The sequence below is a fragment of the Anguilla rostrata genome, chromosome 1 (assembly GCF_018555375.3).
Source record: "Anguilla rostrata isolate EN2019 chromosome 1, ASM1855537v3, whole genome shotgun sequence".
In the NCBI taxonomy this organism is placed as follows: domain Eukaryota; kingdom Metazoa; phylum Chordata; class Actinopteri; order Anguilliformes; family Anguillidae; genus Anguilla; species Anguilla rostrata.
The window spans coordinates 4,422,421-4,435,521 of NC_057933.1; the positions used below are offsets into that span (position 1 = coordinate 4,422,421).

Below are 13,101 nucleotides of genomic sequence, written 5' to 3' on the forward strand. Positions count from 1 at the left end.
TGGGATGGGATGGGATGGGGGGGGGCACCTGGAAAAGCAACCGCAGCATTCGCGACAGGAACCCAGGCTCTGCCCCTCGTGGATATGGGGAGGGGAGGGGGTACATAATATGGGCAACACCAAGCTGGGCCCGGGGGCAGGAAGAGGAAACTGCTGCTACGTCAAAAGCTAAAGAGGTCCCCCGAGGACCACCCAGGGCCCCGCAAAGGGTCTTCACAGTGTTGGCGGTACAAACCTAACGAAGACGGGGACGCTCAGACCAATCGCCGCCTTGCTGAACGAGCCCCATACAATCATCATCATCATCATCATCATCAGCATAATCATAAAACAAGCAAAAAAAAAAAAAACTAAGTCACACTCACGGTTACATGAGTTAATCAGGTAACGCACGGCACACTCGCACAAAGATTACACAGAATTAAAAGCCTGCAGGCACCTCCGTTAGATTTCACTGATCTCCAGGTTCTCATCTGCACCAGCATTTAAGGTGAACGCGGTCATGCTCAACACCGGTGGGACTGCCCAGCACCATAAGCTTGGAGTATGTTCTTTCTGCCAGTCTGAGCTTCAGGACATAAGGCTCTCCTGTCTGCAAGATCCCCTGAAACTGTCTGTTTGGAAACACATTTGTAAGACAGCATACGAATGCCACTTATCAAGCAATGCAAACGTGCAGAATTGGGGAAAAGTTAAAAATAAAAAAAAAAATTCCAATAGCTAACGCAGATTCTGCATAGACTTTAAGGCCCCAGTCTCAAATTGAAGTGCCTACACCACCCCCAAACTGACCTCATCCCACACCCCCTAAACCTACCTCACTCCACCACAATTTCCTCTCATTTAAAAACAATAAAAAGAAGATAAAATGAATCCCTCAAATCAAAAACGAAACTGCGATGCAGGATTTTGGACGCATTCCCCTAGCCGCGCCCCCCGTGAGGCAGAGTCTCCATCGCTTCCCTGTATCCATGGGCCAGCTCGCGCATCACGTCACCGACCGACCAATGGGAGGGTGGCTCACGCAGGTCATGTCCTCAGATTTTGCTTTTACAGACCTGGGGTTTTTTTTTCCTTCCACCCCCACCACCACACAATTTGCTCACTGATGTAAAACAAGGCTAAGTTGGGACAAGGTAGAGTGGGGGGGCGGCACGCGTCACCCAGTGAGGCCCTCGCCTGTCATGGGGCATCATGTCTGCCCATGAGCACATGCCCCCCCGTCCTGACTGCGCAAGGGACGCATGCTCAAACGGACCCGGCTCCCAGACAGTCGCCTCACATCTGACAGACAAATATAAAAGCACGTACGCAACAAGCGCCAGGCAGCCATTTTGTTTCGACAGCGTTTAAGGCGAATTCAGTTCTTCCCTTATCACCACATTTCTGCTCCTGCAGACAGTAGCTACATTTTTATTGTTTTGTTTCTTCTTTATATTAAAAACATCCCCCATCAACATTCGAAAGTATAAGCATAGTTAATTATTAGTATAGTTATATTTATTTGTCCTAAACTTTTTCACTTTTAATTTTTTTATTTTATTATTTTTAATCGATTTTGTTTGAATCGACAGAATATGCTATACGATACGTTAAGCTGGATGAATGCTAGTCATTTTATTCAACGTTCAGTGATGCCTTCTTTCACATCTCTTAGACGTTTCTCTCAGCACATGCAGGAAAGCAAAGCAAGCGAAGCAAGCAAAACGATCCCAATACCAATTTCCGACTGACTCATGTTTGGCACTTCATACCTTAAATTCTGCCCCCCCCCCCCACCACCCTCAAAAATTCAGAATGGGGCGTCTCTAGCAAAAGCTATGCTTTCCTTAGAAATTCAAGTGGGAGAAAGAGCTGCACAACCTTGAAAATAAATAGAGGGCTGGGATACACTTGCAAGATTGGCTAAAACCCACCAATAAAAGAAGCAAGCAAAGAATCTGCTCCACCCATCTGTCACCCTTATCAGAAGATATAGCGGCCTCCCATTTGCACCCACCTTGCATGGCTGCCATGCATCAGCTACGTACATTCAGGAAGGTTCAGGCTAACTTACAAGGTAACAGACTACAGACCTGGGGGACCTTTATGTACGACATGACAGTTTCTGGGGGGTTTTCCCCTCTTGGACAGGAGGGCATAAACAAACAGGCAGGAAGAAATGCTCTCTGGAATCTTGGAGATCTTGGAATCCATCTTGCGGCTCCTTGACTGGGCCAGACTGGGATTGAAGGACATGCTGCTTGCGCTGACATTTCTGAGACTTGTCCTATGCCACAAGAGTCACCAAATTACAGTACAGGCGTCCAAGTCTCTCTCTCTCCATATACAGTACACATCCCATTTAAAAGATGGAAGGACTAAATTATTAGCAGAAAAAAAAACACAATTACATTTCACTTCAAGTAGTAATTTTGTTGAACAGTGTTCCCCTACCCCTACAGACAATAGCTTAAAGAAGGTATTTCTAAGAGACTACAGTGTAAAAATTTTATTTGGGGTTGGGGAGGGGGGGGGGAATAACCATTTGTAGGCTGGCATAGACAAGCATCCAAACTCTGGTTCAGACAGCTGTGGTTTAGGGTTATGACCACTTCCTGTTCAGTCCCTGCAGCGGCCCCTGTGGAACCAGGGCATCCGACAGCACAGGAAGTGGTTCCACGGCAACGAATTTCAGTGCCGCGCGGGTCTGCCTTTACGCTTCTGAGCTCGGGCAGCGAAACAGGAACTAGCACCGCGTGCCTCCGAGACGGTACAGCGAAAACCGTCTTATGGCCGCCACGTCCCTCAAGCCTTACTCTCCACAGAGCAACCGGCAGTTAACTGCAGAGTCTCATCCTTCACGTTCATACGCATCACAGCTTTATTCAATAATCAATTCTAAAAATATAGATTACAGCAACAGACATTATAGCAATTCTGTGTTTTTGTTTTTTAAAAAGTCCTTATACAACAGAATATGACGTTTGAATATTATTTTAAAAAACTAAGTGCCACACCCATGCATTGTTCAACAGAGTTAGACCATTTGAGCTTACACCTACAGATTGAGGTTATAGGGGTTTTTTAAACCACTTAAGCAACCAATCTTTAACTTACATTGTGGAGAAAACGAATCAAACATTAAAAATACTGTAGTATTAATTAGAGTAATATTAATTCCCTTTCAGATCTGCTTATAGGTTCTTCAGCCCCTTGCCCACAAAAAAAAAAATTCCTTCACAGTAAGTTCTGAGGCTCAGTTAGTCTCACTGATTTTTAAAAATGCATGTCTGCTGTAGAGGTGTTTAAAAGCAGAGCTATATCTCTCCCATAGGCCCGCTTTCATGGGTTGATGGGTACATTTCAGAGGAGACTGTTCCACTAAGGATAGGGTTAACAGTCCAAGCAAGCCCTGTGCAAGGGAGGACAATGGAATGGACTTGCTTTCTAAGTGGGTTAACCCCTTTCCTTCCTACGGGCAAATGCAAAAAGCCTGCACACTCCCATGTACCATATCAGTGACTGAAACTCGGGCCTACTCTAAACATGGTGCTGGAGTTTCTAAAAACCAGCACAGCAGGACCCCTCCCCCCAGCCTTCCTCCCACCCCTGAAGTCCCAATGATTCCCAAAGCCGAACGACTGCACCGACTTTGACATCTTAGGAAAAAAAACAACAAAACAAACAAAATAAGACAAAAACGAGAAGATCTAACAATCCCCCAACTGGTTCATGTGCGAAACAGGGGAGGAAGAAAAAAAAAAAACCCAGTGATCGTGCCTACAGCGGTAATGTGTGGAAGATTCTGGATGTCGCCATCCCTCTCTCCCTCCCTCCGTGATTACACAGCCTTTTCCTCTGGCTTGTGGGTGGGCGGGGCCTCCTCAGGGGGTGGGCGTGTTCTCCACCTTGTCCGTCATCTGTCGGGCGCTGTAATAGGACAGGCTGAGGCCCATGATGGCCAGCATCATGGCGATCTGGTTGACCATGCGGTCCTGGGGCTGGGTCTGGACTTCCCCCGCCACCTGCCTCTGCAGAGGAGAAAACCAGACACGGAATCAGCTGGAGCGAGGCCGGCATCAAACCCCAACACCACACAGACACAAAAATAAATCAAGGAGGGCTGGGTTCACTGGTGCCTTCACCAAGCTCAAGGTTTAAAAAAGGAACGAAAGACCTGAGCACACAGGCATACACACACAGTGGATGTATGGATTGCTGGTGCTTTGACTAGGCAGAGATGACTTGTCCGGTTAGTACATTTTATATCAATCAAGCACAAATTGAGTTCAGAGTTCGACACGCAAGCAAACATGCAATTTGGAACTCCCATTCAAAACCAGCAACTAATTTGAGCACCTTTGCACACAATTATGGTCACACAATTGAAAGAAAAGTCCACGTGCCCCAAATGTGCACCTTTAACTTTTTAATCAAAACCGTATTAGACATTACATGTTTAACTATTTCCATGGAACAACCAGCCTATAAAGGAAATTAAAAGGGGGGACGGGGGGGTGTTGGAGTCCTCAGATGTCAAACATAATGCTTAGAACATTGTTGGAGAGCAAGTGCATTCCAGCAGCTGAGTGAAGAATTCTAGTAGCCAACCGTGAGATTTCAGCACAGTCATCATGAGACCCAACAACAGGCGGAACATTCCAGAAGCAGGTGTGGGAGTCTGGGGCACACTTCGACTGGTAAAGTAAGGTTGGGGGAAAGAAAATAAAATAAAAAGGATCTCATCCAACCACTGGACCAACTGGGGTGCTGCTGGTGGTCAGCTGCATGTTCCAAAACAGACACACTACTTCAGCAGAGCACAGGAGCATTGGCTAACCTACATCAACAGCATTAGCAACAGTCATAATCGCGTCAAGGATTGCAGGCGTGAAAGCGGATTGTTCTTGCCGTGGGCCTCAAGTCAAGCCCAGACCTTACTCCCCGCTGATTAGAGACACACACAAGCTGAAAGCACCTGACTAGCTGGCGACACTAATGCCGTTTTAACAAGCCTTTAACTGGCTCTGTTAAAGCGATATCATGAGTGAGGACACACACACGGACACACACCACACACACTGAGCTTGAGTCAGCAGCAACATGTGCAGTTACTTTTAGTTGATTAGTAATTAGAAAGCAGTAGCTCTTGAGCATGTGTGTTTATGACATAAGACTCGTTCGCGTATTTGGTCACAGCCACACTAGAGCATCCCACTCTAGAGGAAGAGGCAGGTCCAGCGTGTGAGAGAAGAGCAATACTTTATAGGAAGAACATACTTGGCACCCAGGCAGGAACCACTCTGCCAAAACCTAGGGAACAGGCCATGTCCCCCCCACCCCTGCAGCCCTCACATTCATGAGTGCCAAAATATTTCCATCGCGCCCTCTCCCTAAAAATAAAAAACGTCATCTGTATTGATCCGCCCTAACTTCACTAACAAAAATTAAAATTAAAAACCTTGATCAAAGCAACAGGCTGGTACATTCAGAAACTCTGCTGGTTTTAACCAAATCCAGCTCACGCCCCCTTCCCACTGCGGGTATTTACGCTATTTTCTACATTCAAAGTCAAGCGTAACCCCTTCGGTCATAACTGAAATGTCGGAGCTGGCACTTCCTGTGCCGGCCATTTTGTAATCGGGGGGTTAAAGGCGTACAGAGGCACAACACTGAAGTACGGACAGGAGGATTCCCTGGCCTGGCAATGGGTTGCAGTTCTGTGTGGGAAGGTTAGTGGCAGAAGGCACACGCACAGGCACACGCACACCTGAACCGGCCACTATTTGGCTATTCATGCAAACTGGCAGCGGACAATAAGGTCTAAAAGGATTTAGGATTTAAACACACCGCCTGCTTTTCATGTGCGCTCAGGTTACAGAGCCATCGTTCTAAAGATACGATTAGAAATAAATTTAATGAAATCTTGAGAAAAAAAAAAAAAAGTGGTAGTCCACCACAACAGGCAGAGCTGCGTTTTAATTTTGTAAAAGACACGGACTGGCTGTGAGATACCTAGTCTGAGACAGCGGTATCATAACGAACATTAAAATTCAAATGTTTAAAAAAAAAAAATAATAATTTTTAAAATCTGAAATCCCAATACTCTGCAATGGGAAGCCAACTTCACAAACCCCATAAGTCAGGAGGTGTTACCTGACAGGTAGGAGACCAATCAAAGAGGTCACTCTGCATAGCAAAAATTGCCAACTTTCTCAGTGTTAAAGCACTCCCATCAGTCCTCTATACACCTTCACCCCCCACATCCTCCCATCCCTAGAGAGAGGAGCAGATAAACGGACAGACCTGGAGAAGTCTGAAGTACCCAGGGGTCAGTCTGCCCAGTCTGATGATCATGTCTGCGGCACGTCTTCGTTCAGCGAGCGACGGTGGCAAGTCCGACCTCAGCGCAGTCTGCAAACCACCGGAGGGCCTGGGGAGCAGAGGAAGGAGCACATGAGGAGTCGCCCTCACCCCACACTGGCCATACCCCCCACCCCCCCCATCACTCTGAAAATCACATTCTTAATCCCACACACCTGGTGCCTGTGCAAATCGATGTGAAGGTTTATTTGCACATCCTTCCACGAATAATACCTACATTACATTATCAAATCAACCATTACATTTTCGATTAAACAGCAGTGAAGAATGGGGGGTTGGAACACTTCCACTTCAGTTCCAAAAAGCTGCTTTCCTTTAAGTTTAGCGTTTCGTGGCATGATGAAAGAATGCGCCTGGAAAGGATGAAAACGCCTCACCCAAGGCTAAGATTAGCGAGAGAGGATATTGTCAGTAATGTCAGAGCCTTTGGAGGCCGACCAGTCACTCACGGCTGCATCTGGGTCTCGTTTTGGATCGGGCTTCCTCGCCTCAGGCTCCCAGAATGCCTCTTTCTTTGAGGAATGTGCCCGTTATTGCACGAACCAATCTGAACCAGATTCTAGCAACAGCAACAGCAACAGTGCTCCTTTCATAATCAAAATTACCCAAACCCATCGGGATAAAAGCCAGGAGGGAGGACAGGGATTAAGCCTTTCCTTTGGACACAATTACAGGAGAATTTTCCAATTCTGAGTGGCTGACAGCTGAAGGAGAACCCCTAAAACTCACCAAATAAACCCGTTTACCAAACTGAAGCCAAACCAACCAATCAACTCAGTGCTAGCTTTGCATTCTAAACAGACCAAAGCCCCACATTTATTTTATTTAGTTTGTCCACACATTCTCGGCGGTGTATTGGGAGTTATTCTTTGATGTACAGAAGAGAACCTGCCACAGTCGAAGCTCTGAGCAGAACCAGATGTGGGTGGGCAGGAAGGAAAGAAGGAAATTTAACCACAACCACTAACAGGCAGGGGTGTACAGCACCCAGCCAATCTCAGTGCACCATTCCTGGGAAAACTGAGGAAAGACAACAAAAGCTCAGTAAGAACTCTTCCAAAACAGACGGATATCCACCGAAAAGATGCAGGGTACCGGAAGACCCGGAAGATTGCGCAGAAGGGGAGGGTAGGGGTGACCATACACACTTCTAGGAGGGATGTGACCGCAGACCTGGTTGCGATTGGACCTTTTGTTAGGGTTAAGGAAAGCGAGAGCCACTCCCGGGGTGTGGGGGGGTGAGGTGGGAGAAGAAAAAAAAAAAAAAAGTACATGGATAAATAATCCCAAAATCCATAGGGGGGTGCCACCCCGGGGCAGGGGGGTGTGGGGTGTAAAACCCAGCGGGATCCTCACCTTCAACGGCCCCTCCAGCCGCAGGAAGCTTGGCGGGGGCACGATTCCGAGCAGCAAGCCCCCGGCTTCGACCAGAACCGGCCCGAAAGAGAAGCGTTCCGTGGCAGCTGAACGTCCCAGCGAGCAGAGGAAGCCAGCGCCGAGTGAGGACCCGCCCCACCGAGCCCCGCCTTTTTATACAGCCCCGTCTCGCCCAACCAGATCAGCAGGATCCCAACACACACACACAGCTGTCAGCACACATCACACTCTGAGGTTTCCACTTGCATGCACACACACAAAGCCCCGCCCACTACAGTGCAAAAGCTCTCTCGATCTGCCAGATGCGATCTGCTCATCCAGTGAGCCAGGAGGGGGGGGGGGGGGGGGGGGAGGAGCCATCCGTTTGAGTGTGCCCACCGAGCACGCTCCAAAGAACATGCGTGCCAGGGCGCTACGTAGAGTTACGCAATCAAGTTAAAAGTCTACCTCCCCCAATGTGAAACGCACACTATGACAACTGAGGGTTCTGCTCATGTTTGCAGTTTACAGGAGTGGAATAGAGGAATTGGCGTGTTAGTTTTGTGGTTTACTTGTTTGGGGGGTGGGGGGTGCATTGTTTTGCAATGCCTTGCGTGTTTTTTGCCATTAGGCAAGATCTTTTTCCGTTTCAGTGGACTGGAAGACCTGTGGAAGTTAGGGCTGCAATTCTTCAAGTTTGATGCTCATTTCTTGAACTTGAATAACTTGCATCCCGTCCTTAACAGAAGTTAAAAGTACGTATTCAGTAAATTGATAAACTAATTGCACCAAAAAGGTTGTTTTTTTTTTTTTAAATCTTACAAACTGTAATTCGCAATCTTACAATAGCTCACCATTTCCTGTAACCAATTGCAGTGAGGCTGTTGTCCAATGCAGAGCTGAGGTTCAAAGCATTGTGATTTATCTGGAATGAATCGGGAGAAAGGGTTCTGCAAGGCTATATCCTCGCTGAAGCATCCTCTGGGAGCCTCCTTGCTCCTTGCTCCTCCAAGGGGCATTTAACGGACTGTGATTTCCTTAAAGAAGGTGGACCTTGATCGATTTCAGAGGCCCTACAGATTTAGCGTCCCGTGGATAGACAAGACTAATCAGCAGCCGCAGTGCTGATTTAGCAGAAACGCCGTGTCGATACTGCCCGCAGACTGCAGCAGCCAGGACCCATCGCTGCTCCACCTCCGGGCGTGACAAGACTGAAGACGCATGCAAGCATTCCACACCGCACAGCTCTGGGTTTCCCCTGCGGGGCTCAATTCAGCAGCTGCAGTGCGGGAAACCCCTTTAAAGTCCTCACACCCATGTGAGAATACGGTCCCCCTCATCTGAATGAGGTAGGTGTGCAATAACACGCCTCTCAAGGTGACCTGGGAAGTACCCCGGGTACACCTGTGGGGCTGGGCGTTCCCAACATTCAAGCATCGCTTCAGCCAGCATCTGTAAACACCAGACTTGGCCCGCATTCTTTATACATGAGACAGCCTCATGGAATTATGCGCACATGTGTGCGCCACATATAATAGTACCCTAATGTACAGGGCAGGCAGGGGTAGGGGGGTGCAACTGTGCAAAGCTTTACAGAATTTTGAAGCAGTGGCTGGTTTTGCTTCTGACCAATCAGAAAAAGGCTTCCATAAAACCATGAGAGACTATGAACATTTCAAAGGCATTCATTTTCAAGGAGACTCGTCCGCACCCAGCAGACGAAAGGTCGCCACAACAACGCTTCAGACAGGACATACTCATGCACTCAAAATGGACTCCACTTGCTAAAAACAACATTCTCACGGGAATTCACCCCCCAGCGCAAAACCATTCCACCATTACTTGTGTTAGGAGCCATCGAGGCCGGATGGTATCCAGGTCCCCACCCCCCCAAAAAAATGCTTCCGATTCCTTTGTTCTGAAAGCTCATCCACCAGCGGCTAAGCGCACACTGTGTCAACGGCTTGCATCCAGGCTGGGAATGCGGACGGCAGCGGGGGAGGGGGAGGTGTGTGTGTGTGTGTCGAAGCGCAGGGACAGCGCTCGGTTTGATCTGGCTTCTCACACAAAGGTGGGGAGAGCCTGCCCGTCGCCCTGCGTTACGCTCCCGTTTCTGCACCAGCACCCCGTTCACATGCTGCAACACATGTGCATTCATCACACTCTCCCGGCCAATCCGAGTCCACCACTAAGCTCCTCCCCCACCCCCCACCTCGCCTTCAATAAGGGAAGGGGCTTCTCTGATCCCCCAGCAATGGCGGATCGTTCAGTGCCGGCGGCAGCAGCGGTGGCGGCTGCAACCCCCGCCGTAGCGCCGCGAGAACCGCGGTCTCCCTGCAGCCAGCGGCTGAGCTCACGGGCCAGAGAGCGCGACCGCGCCTCGTTATAGACTCCGTAGGATTTCCGCATTACGCAACAGCAGCGCTGCGCTCGGTCCGCCGAGGGACAGGGTCGCCCGCGACTCCGCGAGCACTCCCCGTCGTCCGGCGTGCGCGTGGGAACGGGACGTTCGGGACGCTGGGAAAAGCCCGTGCCGAAAGCCTTTATCGTTCCTCATACAGTAAGTCAGCGCTCCGTAATGTTCACAGTGCTCCTGCCCGTGCACCACTGTAACCAAGACGACACGAAGAACTGACAAGAAAAAGGAGACCCTCCCACCACCTCCCTCCCCCCCTCCCTTTCTGTGAGAGATCTGTGTCAGGTTCAACCCGAAGCGCTCCAGGCGTCTCATGTGCCCATCGGAAAAAAAACATACAACTCAAAACCGGATTGGATAGGAAGAAAATAAAGACCGCAGTGCATTGTGGGGGATTCTCACAGCAGCACATGCACCTGACTGAAACCAGCTCAACTGCTTGGAAATGAGAAACCAGTCCCCCATATCCATCCATCCATCCAAGAAATGTCGGACCCCGGTGGCGTTTGGATCAAGACGTTCAATCAGTGTCAAAACCAGACACATGAAAGCTGCTAATTACCTGCCGATTAATTTTAAAAAATACGAATAATAATTAGGATCTGAAGCCTGCTAATTGTGTCCATAATGGCCATCAATCCAACCAGCAACGTCACTCACAGCACCCAGGACCCTCATAATCCAAACCAACATTAAACATTAACACTGGCTTTTCTGAATCGCGTGCACTACATACAGTATAACCCTTGCTTTGTAAGACAATTTTTGTAGTTTACTCACCTTAACACGCCAAAGAACAAATTCAAAACAAGAATTAAAGAAAATAATTTGTTTTGATACATTTTGGTTTCAGCGGGAGCCATGATATATGGCCCCCTGCAAGTGAACAGAACAGCTGTTGAATTCTTCTTAAAGATCAAATATCAAGTTCTGGTAAAAACAGACCTGGAAGTAAATGCTAATATTACCGGGTGGTATTAGTGCCGATCATATAAGCTGGGTTGTTTTTGCAAAACGGCATATTGAAAAAGGCCCCCCTTTACATAGTATTAATATGGTGATGGTGGGGGGGGGGGGGGGGGGGGTTGAGAGGTCCTGGCTAGGGGGGTATTGGAATTCCATTTTTTTTATTGCGAAAAGAAATAAATAAAATAAATGCAACATCAATGTGGAACTTCTTCAGTCGGTGAAGTTATCGGAAAGGTCAGGGTCAGTGTACACGGTGTGTCGACAGTTTAACAAATGTCAATCACTCAAAGCAAGGCTATACACAGGTACCCCCCCCCCCCCCCAAAGAAAAAAATGACAGGTAATCACAATCAAATATTGAGGAACTACTACTACATTGGTGAGGGCTTTTTGTTGTTTGTTTGTGTTTTACATTTTTTAAATGAAGAGTAAAGAGCTAAAGTACATTCCTCATCACTCTCCCAAAAAACACATTGGAATTAACTGGCTAGAACGCAAATGTTGTTGCAAAAGTTAACCTTTCACACAGATCACAGACGGAGAGGGGTGGGGTGGGGTGGGTGGGGGGGTCACCTTAAACATGATCCATATGACAAATACGTTCTCTCCAAATACACAACCCTTTCACCCAAACCGAGTAGCTGCCATTTTATATTTCCATTGTTCTGCAAACCTTTGCCGTTTTAGATCACCGACCAAACCCCCTTCGTACTGCTCATGGTAGCGCTTCAGCCTGCTAATGGAATGGGCGAAGAGAACATCGTGTTCTCTGGAGTCTCGTTCCATTTCAAATCTGGATTTTTAAATCACTTCCTATTGTTGGTAAAGCGTTCTTTTTTTTTTTTAATTAAGATTTTTTTTATTAATTCAATAGTATTTTGGAAATGACACTTTCACAGGCACATGGGCGCATGCTATTCTTAATAAAACAATTAACTAATGGGAATTCACATTTACTTCCAACGTACTTGAAGAAAGGAAAAAAGGAATGATCACTATGCAGCTGCTCGGGGCAGGTTCGGTCCAGTTACTTCAAAAAGTGGTAGAAATCCAATAAAAGGTAAGCATATAGTAGAATAAAGCGGTTGTCCACTTTGACACACAAATGACAATCACAGGAGATGGCCAGTTAGTTCCATCAAATTATGAAAAACTGGCAACTAACCAGCGCTTATTGCCAAATTAAAACCCCAGTCTACATTTGTGCCTCGCAAGATATACAAAGATTGTTATTTTGTTGCAGGAACTACAAAACGGTGGTTGTATAACTGTAGAACTTCCAAAGTAGTTCGTTATGCACTTACCATTACTGCAAACGCGTTCTACTGAACAAAGCAAAGAGCGACCACCGCTTTGGAAGATTTTCTTCAATTTAGTCAGCCAGTCTTCAATTATATAAAACCACATTCATCGGCGACTTGTCAATATTTCCAAGGGCTAAGAACACCAATGTATAATCAAAATCCACAAATTCAGTCGGCGATATTTAATTGAAATTAGCGCTTAATTGTTGCTCAATTAAACCTTTGATGAAGGCGGTTCCTTGTTTTTGCGCAAAAAAATGTTGAAAGCAAAAATAAAATCCGGATTTCACACTTACCTGCTGTGCGTGGTTTTGTTAGCTCTGAGTGCAGTTGGAGGGTTGAAGACAACACGGTGTACACGTATCTAGCTATATAGGAGGGTTGGACAGCCTATACATTCACAGGGGGGTGGGGGAGGGTTACACATGGAGCATGCAACTGACTGCAGCCACAGTCATGGCTGAGAATCCCCCACTAAGTAGTATGTGCCTGCGAAGTGGTGCTTTGCCAACACTATGGCCATTTGCTTTATTTTTTACGAGTTCTGTAATAAACGCCTTTAAATTAATTATCCAAGTTGGCTAATTCTTGATAATAATAAGGAAAGCGTCTCCCCCCCCCCCCATTCTACGTGTCATGCGCGCGCACGAGAAGTACGCTAACCACCTTTTTATCTTAAATACGGTTTGT

At 47.3% G+C, this 13,101-nt stretch overlaps 1 protein-coding gene across 3 annotated transcripts; it reads right to left on the reverse strand.

The window, feature by feature from the left end:
* Positions 1-2,839: 2,839 nt before the first annotated feature.
* LOC135264789 (putative transmembrane protein ZNF593OS) lies at positions 2,840-12,858 on the reverse strand. 3 transcript variants are annotated; one of them, XM_064353675.1, is made up of 3 exons: positions 12,708-12,858; positions 6,289-6,415; positions 2,840-4,013 (listed from the first exon to the last, which is right to left on the reverse strand). In XM_064353675.1, exons 2-3 carry the CDS (start codon positions 6,337-6,339, stop codon positions 3,867-3,869), a joined length of 198 nt encoding a protein of 65 aa, XP_064209745.1. In that variant the 5' UTR covers positions 6,340-6,415; positions 12,708-12,858; the 3' UTR covers positions 2,840-3,866. The 3 variants fall into 3 exon arrangements, with proteins under 3 accessions (XP_064209745.1, XP_064209928.1, XP_064209836.1); XM_064353858.1 differs by lacking the exon at positions 12,708-12,858 and adding an exon at positions 12,412-12,547; XM_064353766.1 differs by lacking the exon at positions 12,708-12,858 and adding an exon at positions 7,723-7,872.
* Positions 12,859-13,101: the final 243 nt, after the last annotated feature.